This window comes from Anser anser (assembly GCF_964211835.1).
Source record: "Anser anser genome assembly, chromosome: 2".
Classification (NCBI taxonomy): domain Eukaryota; kingdom Metazoa; phylum Chordata; class Aves; order Anseriformes; family Anatidae; genus Anser; species Anser anser.
Genome location: NC_139721.1, coordinates 17187732 through 17199766, shown reverse-complemented (window position 1 = coordinate 17199766; position 12035 = coordinate 17187732). Strand labels below are relative to the sequence as shown.

The following is a 12035-nucleotide window of genomic DNA, read 5'->3' as shown; positions in this document are numbered from 1 at the left end:
TTGGTCAGTAGCTTGCAGTTGATGCTCAAGGTTACAAGAGTTGTTTTATTAAGTCCCAAATATTCACAGTTCACACCTTCCAAACACATCAATCTTCAAACCCTCCTGTGGAGAGCAATTAGAGAGTGAAACAAACCTTCATGTTAGTCTTCCATCCTCTCCTGCTTTTTTGCCACCTACCTAGTGTTCTACATTTTTGTACAATTGAAGGACTTGTCAGATATATTTTAGGAACTGTAAGTTCTTACTTCCTCATTCTTCACTGAAAGATAAGATTTGGTACGCACAGAAATATAACACTGGAAAATTAGTATGGCTAAAAAAATATACAGTAAATACATTTTGGCAGCAATTTAAATGTTAAACATTAATATGCTATTCTTAGTCAGGATAAATCCATCTGATAAGAACATGTTCTTAAACTGATCTTGTTCTTTTCCACCTTTCCCCTGAATGTTTCCTTATGACTGTTGCATAGCATAACTAAGTGAATGTACTGCTGTCAAATTACTGGCCTTCTTCTGCAATATAAAGTTCCGATAGTTGTTAGAAGTTGGATTTTGAAAACTTGATTCAGGAAATGCAATCAGCTAAGATAAACCCTATGCACACACACACAAAAATAAATAATAATAATAATAATGGCAAAAACAAAAACAACAACAAAAAACTCCCAAAACAGATGAACACACAAAACCCACCACATTAACCTGAATACACATAATGACATTTGTAAAGAGGCATCTAGTACAGGTAGTGGAATTTTCTGCTCCATCTTTCTTTTCTAAAAGCATAATTTAAATTAGATCTCTTGACCACTTTCAAAATACATTTCTAATATCTCTTTGTCACTTAGGTCTTAATGCTTCCATACAACCAGCTCACATGAAATGCTACTGCCCTCTACCTATTTCCGAGGACACTGACTATACAGAAACTCCCTGCACACTCATGCTATTGAAGAAAAATGGCTTAATCTACAGCATATAAGAAATGTATACTATTTTACAGCTTCAGGTGGAATGGGACTGTCTGCAGAATTGTATCCCCAATTCTGAAAGATCTGTGAATTAGAGATAGTGCCACATAACGAATCTTACTGGTTGATTGACAAATCACAGTTGTAATTTATGTTTTAATTATTAAAATTATGTGCAAGTCTTAATTTGAGAATATATTAAATGTGTATAGATTTTTAACACAAAGGCTTAAAATTGTTTCTTTATCAGTTCTTTGCATTAACGAAGTAGAAACCACTCCCAAGGGAAAAGAAAAATCCTCACATTAAAAAATGGTGTTTTGTTAAGTTTGTTATTTTTAAACTAAAATCATTCATCTGTCAATTACCTTTAACCAGTCACTGAATATCTAGTGAGTATCTACCTTTGATATGGAAGCCATGGAAGTAGTATAGTGGTATATCCTGACAGTTTTCCTCAAGGTACTCTATAATTAATTAAATTAGACAAATCTAGTAGGTCATAGATGACAAATAGTCAGCCAAAAAAAAAATGAATATATTCCATTCCAAATAATTATTCCCCTATACCTTGCATATCTTCAGACAGTCTACAACTTTATGGAACCAAGCTGGGATCTAAATTTCTGATGTCAAGAGCTGCTTAAAGATTGCTCATTGGGAATGACTTTCAACAGCTCCTTCTCACTTCAGCCAGATGGCAGATAGTTTAAGCTCTTTGACAAGCACTGGATGCCAATTGATTTCTACTAAAAGCCAGTGGGTAACCTTTGCACATCAACAACACTCAGTTAATGCAATCTCAGCATGAAACAGCCTTTAATCCTCAGACAGCTGTACTCTGTACTAACTATACCTTTTATATAGTTTAAAGGCAGAGTCCCCTTTTGAGAGTATATTGCAATATTCCAACCTCAAAGATGACAAAATAGTTTATGATATCAAAAAAAAGTGAATTTAAGGACACTATTTCAATCAAGATCAAATGATGAAAAGCATTTCTCATGGCCTTTGAAGTTCTTAATATACCAGATTCTAGAAGAGCTCCATCTAGTGAACTTAAACAGCAAATAGTAGCTTCCAGAAACTGCCTTTCACCATGTTCCAGTTCTGGTACATATAGTTTCAGCAACACTAATAAAATATTTTTGACGGTATGAGAATACCAGAGACAGAGGGGGGAGGGGGGCATCATTATGATATGATGCCATAATAGTAGGACCTAGCCAAAACAGAGAATATTTTTGAAAGGGAAAGATGAAAAATGCAAATAAATAAATAGATAAACAAATAAAAATAGTGACATAATGGAGAATAATTTTTTTTCAACATTTGGAAAGGTATCTGGTAAGTTCAAATGAAGCTTTAGAAACTGTAGAGCCACGTAGATGAAATTATCCTCTTCCAGATAGATGTCTAGATCAAGAATATTATAGTTTCAGTGTACAGCTGTTTTACAAATAACTACAGAACCTCATTCTTCAGTGCAAACAATTGACTATCTCTCAAAAGTATCACAATAACTTCCTTAGGAAGGTTTTTTTAAATAATGAGTGGAATGACACCAACCTAAAGAAAAAGGTGCATTTGCTGTTATAATGAACTTTATAGAAATTTAAAAATTCATCAATGTTACAACCTTAAAGTTAATAAAATTTACTGCACAGAACATATAACTTAATTTAGTATACTGGGAAAATATAAAATTGTCAATGAATTGCCCTGGGATCTAGTCAACACATCTGACGTATACAGATTTCTGTGATATCAGTCAAAGTTTAGCATGAGTAATGACCATATAAAGGAGTTTTATAATAAAACTTCCCCTGCTCTATATGTAGCAGGATCTAAAAACAAAACAGAATTTTCTAATGCTGATTCTCCCTTGGTTTATTTTATGTACATTGCCTGTAATATATCTTTTAGTTTTTATGTTTAAGGCTTCCTGTGTTTTCACAAAAGATTTACAGATATTCCTCTCTCGTCCTCAATCTATAAATTATGTTATAATTTTGGAAAATATATCAAAAATATAAAAAAGCTCAACAGTTAGATAAAGAAATAGTGGATCATAGAGAAAATACTTACGCAAACACTGAGGTACTTCACCACTCCATGTTCCACTCCCAACACAAGTCAAAACAGCAGGAAAAGAGAGTTCGTAGCCTGGAGAACAGACGTAGCTAATGCTAAATCCCCAGTCCAAGTTTGTTCCTTCCAACCTTCCATTAGAGATCTGCGGAGGAGTTGGGCAGGTAACAGCTGCAATAACATTCAAAATAATTAGGTCCAGCTGCTGTAAATATCCCCAGTGTATATAGTTACTAGAAGAACCATATGTGCTAATTTCACCTCTTTTAAAGGACAATAGAGTGAGAACATACTATCTCCTCACTGTGTTGTTGCCACATTTCCTGATGTTAGTACTTCTAGTTTGTTCCATTTCAGAGACATACTTTAATGGCTGATTGATGAAGTGTCTTAAATAAAACAGGATGTTGTTTCAAACAATGCAGTGAGCCTACCCAAAAATCAGTGTAGAGACTATGTAGTCTACAGAATTTAAAAAAAAAAAAAAAAAAAGTCTATTACTCCTTGTCCTATCACTACAGTCCCCAACAAAGAGTCCCTCCCCAGTTTTCTTGTAATACCCCTTTAGGTAGGAAAGCTGCAATAAGGTCACCCCGGAAGCCTTCTCTTCTCCAGGCTGAATAACCCCAACTCTATCAGACTATCTTCATAGCAGAGGTGTTCCAGAACTTTGATCATCCTTGTGGCCCTCCTCTGGACTTGCTCTAATGAGTCCACATCTTTCTTTTATTGAGGGCCCCAGAGCTGAATGCAGTACTCCAGGTGGGGTCCCCAGCCTGTAGCTGTGCTTGGGATTGCCATGACCCTGGTGCAGAATTTTGCACTTGGCCTTGTTGAACTTCACGAGGTTCACACAGGCCCACCTCTCAAGCCTGTCCAGGTCCCTCTGGATGGCATCCCTTCCCTCCAGCATGCCAGCCACACCACTCAGCTTGAATTCATTGTCAAACTTGCTGATGGTACAGTCAATCACTTTCATGTTGTTTGAATAAAAAGGGTTCAAATAAGTACTCTACAGACACTACATCAAGTGGCTAAAGTCTGTCTGCATTCTTCAAGAGCTTCATTACTAGTCTTTTTAAAAAGATCCGTATATTTTAACTTCTGATCTGAATAATAAAGAAAGAAATATCTATTAACAAACAGAAGAATTAGCATGAAAGCAGTAGTAATATCAGAAATCTGTGGAGAAAAAATATAAAATAAATATATATGTAAACATATATATGTATTCAAAACAAACAAGCAAAACCCAGCAACAGGGCAGAACACCACTCTAAATGTTTTGGTCAGAGATTCAACCAGAGCTCTGGGGGCAGTCTACAGAGTTTTGGGGCAGTGTTCAAGAGCATGGGGTCCCATGTAGTATTTTTACTCAATCCCATTGATCAGGAGAAAGGATGTGAGAAGAATAGCACTGATAAGGGAGGTCAATAATTTCTGAAGAACTGGTGTTGGTGATGGGGTTTTGGGTTCTATGATCATGGGACCCTGCTTGAGGATTAATATTTTCTTGGGAGAGAAGTGATGCATCTCTCTAAGTGGGGCAAAGATATTTTTACCAATAGGATGGCTGACCTTATCAGGAGGGCTTTAAACTAGGAAGGAGGGGGGAGGGAGAGAGTAGCCAGCAGCTCTGTGAAAGAGTGACACACAGTGCATCTGAACAAAGGGACGGGGGTTAATGTGATAGGGAAGGATCACAAAATCATCAAAAAAGGGGCTTAAGCAAGGTCACCTCCAGCACTTGCAGGTTAGCAAGGAAATGTCTGTGAGGCAGCATTATGGAGAAATCTCCCAGACACTTTCTAGGTCTACAGCACGCTGGGGTGCCCCTCTTCTATACACTACTGCATGCAGTATGGGGACTAAACAAGATGATTTAGATATGTGTGTATGCTTGAAGGGCTATGATCTTATTGGCATCATGGAGATGTGGTGGGATGGCTCCCATGACTGGAGTCATCTAATGGAAGAATACAGGCTCTGTAGGAAGGACAGGCTGGGGAGACAAGGAGGTGGTGTTGTCCTCTACGTCAATGAGCAGCTGGAGTGCATGGAGCTCTGCCTAGGGATGGATGGATGAGGAGATGACTGAGAATTTATAGGCTAGGATTAAAGGAAAGACAGGGCTCGGTGGCAATCTCACAGCCCTGGATTTCAGGACATCAGACTTTGGCCTCTTCAAGGTTTTGCTTGGTAGAGTACCTTGGGATAAGGCCCTTTGAGGGAAGAGGGGAGGAAAGAAAGTTGGTTAATATTCAAGTATCCCTGCCTCCAAGCTCAAGAGCAATGCATCCCAACAAAGAGGAAGTCAGACAAAAGCACCAGGAGGGGTGCATGTATGAACAAGGGGCACCTGGCCAAATGAAAACTCAAAAGAGAAGCCTACAGAGGCTGGAAGCACGGACAAGTAACCTGGGAGAAATATGTAAACGTTGTATGAGCAGCCAGAGATCAAGTAAGGAAAGCTGAAGCCCAAATGGGATTGAAATTGGCTAGGGATGTCAAGGGCAACAAGAAGGGCTTCTACAAGTACATCAGTGATAAAAAGACTAGGGAATATGTGGGCCCTCTCCTGAAGGAAAAAGGAAACCTGGTGTCCTGTTTTCAGCTAGGATAGAGTTAATTTTTCTCCTAGTAGCTGGTATGGTGCTGCGTTTTGGATTTAGAATGAGAATAATGTTGATAACACACTGATGTTTTAATTGTTGCAGAGCAGTGCTTACACTAAGTTAAGGACTTTTCAGCTTCTCACACCGCCCTGCCAGTAAGGAGGCTGGGGGTGCACAAGGAGCTAGGAGAGGACAAAACCAGGACAGCTGACTCAAACTGGCCAAAAGGTTATTCCATACCAAATGACATCATGCTGAACAATTAATATGGGGTGGCTTGTCGGGGTGGTGGGGAGCCACTGCTCAGGGATAGGCTGGGAGTTGGTCAGTGGGTGCTGAGCAATTGCATTGTGCATCACTTGTTTTGTACACACTATAATTATTACTATTTTTTTCCTTCTTTGCCATCCTAATAAACTGTCTGTATCTCAACCCAAAAGCTTATACTTTTTTTTTTCTTTTTTTTTTTTTTTTCTGATTCTCTTTCCCATCCCACTGGGGGAGTGAGGGCGAGCAAATGGCTGTGTGGAGCTCCACTGCTGGCTGGATTAAACCACAAAACCTGGTTACCAAGATGGTTAGAAGGCCAAGGTACTGAATGTCTTCTTTGACTCAGCCTTTACCAGCAAGACTAGCCTTCAGGAATCACAGGTCCCAAAGGCCAGGCTGAATGGCTGGAACAAGGAAGATGTACCCTTGGTGGAAGAGGGTCAGGTCAGGGAATACTCAAGTAAACTGGACATTCATCAGTCCATGAGCCACGATGGGATCCTTTCATGAATGCTGAGGGAGCTTGTGGATGTGATTGTGAGGTGACTCTTGATTATCTTTGCTCAGTTGTGATAAATGGGAGAAGTGCCTGAAGACTGAAGGAAGGAAAATGTCACTCCTATCTTCAAGAAGGGCAAGAAGGAGGACCTGAGAAATTACGGGCCTGTCAGCCTCACCTCAGTCCCTGGGAAGGTGAGGGAACAGCTAATCCTGGAAACCATTTCCAGGTACACGAAGGAGAAGAAAACCATCAGTAGTAGTATGCATAGATTCACCAAGAGGAAGTTACGCAGAAACAATCTCATACACTTCTATAATGAAAACACCAGCCTGATGGATGATGGAGGAGCAGTGGATATTTTCTTTTTGGACTTTAGTAAGGTCTTTGCCACTGCCTCCCATAAGACAGAGAAGCCGTTGAAATATGGGCTGGATGAGCATACAGTGAGGTGAATTGAAAACCCTTTGAATGGCCAGGACCAGAGGGTAAAGGTCAGTGGTGCAAAGTCTAGTTGGAGGCCAATAATGACTGGAATACCCCAGGGGTCAATACTGGGTCCGGGCCTGTTCAACTTGAATTAAAGTTAACTTTAAGTCATGTTTCATCTTCTTTAATGATCTGGACAATGGGGTAGAGTGTATCCTCAGTATGTTTGCAGAGGACAGGAAACTGGGAGAAGAGGCTGATTCAACGGAAGGTCATGCCGCCATCCAGAAGGACTTTGACAGGCTGGAGAGAAAAGAATCTCACAAAGTTCAACAAGAAGTGCGGAGTCCTGCACACAGAAAGGATCAGCCACAGGCACCAGTACATGCTGGGGACAACACAACTGGAAGGTAGCCTGGCAGAAAATGACTTGGGAGTCCTGGTAGACACCAAGTTGAACATAAGTTAGCAACGTGTCCTTGCTGCTAAGAAGGCTAATGGTATTCTTGGCTGCATTAGGCAAAGTATCACCAGCAGGTCAAGAGAGGTGACTGTTCCCCTCTATTAAGCATTGGTGAGGCTGCACCTGGAGTACCGTGTCCAGTTCTGGACCACCAAGAACAAGAGAGAAATGGACATACTGTAGAGAGTCAAGTGGAGGGCCACCAAGATGATCAAGGGACTGGAGCACCACTGCTCTAAGGAAAGGCTGACAGAGTTGTGACTGTTCAACCTGGAGAACAGGAGGCTCAGGGGGGATCTTATCAGTGCATGTAAATACCTGAAGGGAGGGTGCAAAGTGGATAGCTCTTTTCAGTGATGCCCAGTGCCAGGACAAGAGGCAATGGGCACAAAATTGTTCCATCTAAATGTCAGGAAGTACTTCTTTTCTGTCTGGATAAGTGAGCACTAGTAGAGGTTGCCCGGAGAGCTTGTGGAGCCTCCAAGCTTGGAGACCTTCAAAAGTTGCCTGGACATGGTCCTGGGCAACCTATTCTAGGTGGCCCTGCTTGAGCAGAGGGGTTGGACCAGACGACCTCCAGAGGTGCCTTCCAACCTTAATCGTTCAATGATTTTGTGATTCTGTGATATAGCAACAGCTATCATATTTTCAGATAGAAATATATTACAAATGCAAGTTTGCATTAAAAAAAAAAAAAAAAAGTTTGAATAAGCATCCTTTTCCAGCTAGGCAAAGCCAAAGAATCATTTATATATTCTGTTTCAATAACACTCTGACAATTTAGTATCCACTTTCTAGCCAGTTAATTTTCCAATTATTTTAACTAAACGGTGCCAGAGGACCACTTCCTCCTGACAGTAAGAGCTAATTATTACACATTTCAAACATACTAATGGATATTATGTATTCCTTTTAATTACAAAGTTAAAAAAAAATTGGGGGGGGGGGGGGGCAGTGATTATTAACTTACCTAGTGCATACACACAAACCTGTGCGGAGCAGAGGGAAATCCTGAGAATCCTAAAGATTCTGCATATGATTATTGTCTAGTATTTATACAAGATATATATGGACTAGAAACAGAAGGACTCAAGGCCATAAGTGACAGTTTAACTCTTTTTTTGTACAGTTGTTTGAATCAAATTAGAGCTAGCTCTCCTGTTCCCATTTAGGTACCATATAGTCCTTAAGAATTTCAGTCTGTGAGACTGTTGGGGAGACTGTACCATAAATACTTGTTCTGTCTGATAATCTTCTAGCTGTTCACTCACAGACACTCTTGGAGACAGACAGACCCCTGGCCAATTGGAGCAGTATGGCTATTCTTATATTCTTAAAATTAGATTTGTAATTGAAGCTGGTTAAGAGCACAATAAAAACAGAAATAAGTTTTTTTAAGAGTTTTTTTTTAAGAGGATCTTGAAGTCTGACATTCTTTAAAATAGAAAAAAATCAAAATGCTGGAAAAAATAACTAAAAAAAAAGACATTATCAAAGGTGAAATAGAATTAAATTAGACTTGGTAACATATGGGGACATTTGTAGTTTGTAAGGAAAATAATTGCAAATGGGGGGGTGGGGGTGGAGATTTAAAACTGATTTGATATGTTTTGATTAATGACCTCAGGGGAGAAAATGAGGTATGCAATCATACTTCCAGAAAAGAAAACAGAAGGAAGATGAATGAGAACAAAGTAAGTACATGCTTAGCCAATTAAGTTTTAAAGTAATAGGGATTAGACACACTTAGTGTGAGCCCAGAAAGAAAGAACACTGAAAATTTAATACTGCTTCTCTACAGCTGTGATAGCAGGAAGAGTGAGAAAAATGACTCTGTAGAAAGGTGTTTTGAGGTTTAGCAAGAAAGATCCTGGGGGGCTTTCTGAGAAAATTGTTTTGATTACATAGATAGGGTTGTCTTTCAGTAAAGTTCTTTTTCTGTTGTTATTTTGTTTTGTTTTGTTTTCTATTTAAATTTCAACAAATATTATTAAAATAAATGCCATAAATAAGGAAAATCAATAATTCAATTAGTAAAAGAGAGAAAATTAGGACCTGGAGATTTATCATTCTGGTTTTCATTAGAGAAAATAAAACAAATCAGAAGAATGATTATTAGGGAATTTGCTAGAAGGATTTAGACTTTTGCTGAATATGTTGAGACATCACAGTGATACTCAAAGGTACACATCTAATGAGGGAAGTATCAGAGAAAATCTTGGTATTATGGATAGGGTAACCCAGAGCAATTTGCCTTTGAGAAAGTTCAGTATATGCAGACCTTTCGCAAAGGCTTTCATCATGTGCCTGAGTGATGTTTTAGTAAAGACAGAGACATATGTATATAGGTCATCTTTGGTAATTACATCTTAACCTTAACAAACAAACAAAAAATAAATGTAAAACATCATAGTGGCTAATTTACTTTAGCAGCAAAGTAGCAAAGTGTTCTATAAAGCTAAAAACAAACAAACAAACAAACAACAACAAAAAATGTGAACATGCTATGCTGGCATCTTAATCTTTTAAAATGGAGGGAAAGAACCAAATGATGAAATCACTTTTCCTGCAGCCAAACAATCAATTAAACATTGTAGGAGTGTGGCTATGGGGGTCGACAAGCCCCATGGTTGGCGATAACATCAGACTCTTAACGATGAGGCCAGGAGGAATGTAAAGCGTTTAGAAGAAACAAAGAAGGCTGATTCAGGAAACCCCCCGCGGTCTCAGACTGCTTGTTCTCCAGTTGTTAAGACATGGAAGTTGCTGGGTGTTTGCTGTTGCTGGGCAAAGTTGTTTGACCAATGAATAGTTAGTGGAAAAGTACTGCTGTAGAGTGAATGGTATAAGGGAGCCTGTCCTCAATAGGAGTTGAGTTGAAGTTATGTCATCAATAAAGTAGTAGCAGTTACTGATCCTAAAAGAACCCTGGTGTCTGTGTGGTCATGACACCACACAACATGTTAATAATAATAGTAAGCCGTGATTTCTAAAGAAGTACTTGACTGACTCATTATAATAAACAGTGGATGTAAATGACCTAGAAGAAATACTGGACAATCAAAATTAATGTTGTACCTTTGCAAGTTGGGATTACTCCACTCCATGTGCCGTTGGTAGTACAAGTGCGAATGGAGGAGGTATTTGATTCCATTGTATATCCAGGTTGGCAAATATAAGTAACATTTTGTCCAACAACATAATCATCACCATATCTCATGCCATTTGCTGGGACTCCTGGATCTCCACAGTTGATAACTGAAGGGAGATTAATGAAAAACAGGTTTTAAAAAAACTGAATGCAATTAATATATATATATATATATGAGGGGACAAACAGGGCAAATTAGGAACTTCTTAGGGAAAAATAGGAGGAAAAATATCATAAATCTCATCTCTATCAACATAAGATAAACATGTATGTCATTCAAATTAGCTGCCAAACACAATTTGTGCAGCTGTTACATTTTGGAGAAAATCTATACACCTGTTCAAAAGCAGAAGTAATGGACTGTAGAATTTTAATCAGTAAAATTTTAAGATCTTAAAAGGAACAAAAGTAAGAAATAAGCCACTGTGGTTTGATACCCTCTAATTTTCATGTCACTATAAAGCCTCATTATTAAAGATGCAGGTATATGTTTAGTTTACTTTTCCATTTGAACAACCTCAAAGCAAACATAGCCTGGAAAATTTAAATTGTATGTATGGAGAAAAACTAGCACTTTGTAAATGCTCACATTACAACTATGTACATAAACAGAAGAGAATGTTCAGGCAATCTAAAAATATGGCCCATGGTTTATGCCAAAATTAGGCATATAGCCTTTAATGAGGGAGAGTGGGTATAAAACATCTTGTGATTTCTAATGTAAGGAGATAATTTAGGTTAATAAGGAGATAAATAACTATAATCAAAGATTTTTATTTTTATTTTTCTCTCAGATGTGGTAAATTTGATCTATCAGTTTCTGGAACAGTTTTCAGAGTAAGAAATCTAGAAATCTGGAGAATTTAGAACCATAGTGGCAATGATCAAAAGCTGTTTTTTCCAGGAAAAAATAATAATAAAAAATAATAAAAAAGCCACTAAAATTATATATAGTTTGAACAAAGTACAGCACCCGTGTGTTTGACAGTTCATTTTACAGTAAATTTTGCAGTCTCCCCACAGCATCTTTATTACTGCTGGTTAATTCTGGGGGCAGTCTCCTGGGAAGAAAGCACATCTTGGCTACTTCTAACTCCATGCTAAAGCATGACCAATGTGAATAGCACCCTCTCTGTATCCTGGTTTCTGGAATGAGAAAACCTGCAGTGTGTTCTGTATTTTTGATCCAAACAGTTAGTAAGCTCCAAGAAATATAGTATTTCTATACACCTGTTCAAAAGAAGTATAGTATTCCAGAATTAGTATAGTATAGCTCCATAGTTTACCACAGTCTAAGTAAGCAGATATTAATTAAACTGCATGATTCAAAACTTCAAAAAGTAAAAATGTCCCACACAATAGCTGCCTATGGGTGCAGAATAGGCAGTAGAACATAGCACAAGGTTACCTTGGTAGAGCTGTTTAGATAAAGAAAACAGAAGATCAATGTATTTTGTTTTACCTGGCAACATAGTACATTTTTTGAAAACTTAAAAATATATATATTTTTATATGTTGTTATTCAACAAATATAGAAC

At 38.2% G+C, this 12035-nt stretch overlaps 1 protein-coding gene across 5 annotated transcripts in view; it reads right to left on the bottom strand.

Moving 5' to 3' along the window:
* CSMD3 (CUB and Sushi multiple domains 3) overlaps positions 1-12035 on the bottom strand; it is a 1012063-nt gene that overhangs the window by 34018 nt on the left and 966010 nt on the right. For all 5 annotated transcript variants that reach the window (XM_083827432.1, XM_083827428.1, XM_083827429.1 and 2 more), the window contains 2 exons: positions 10425-10604; positions 3068-3241 (listed from right to left, as the gene is read on the bottom strand). In XM_083827432.1, coding sequence (XP_083683558.1) covers positions 3068-3241; positions 10425-10604 — 354 coding nt within the window. The remainder of the gene's footprint in view (positions 1-3067; positions 3242-10424; positions 10605-12035) is intronic.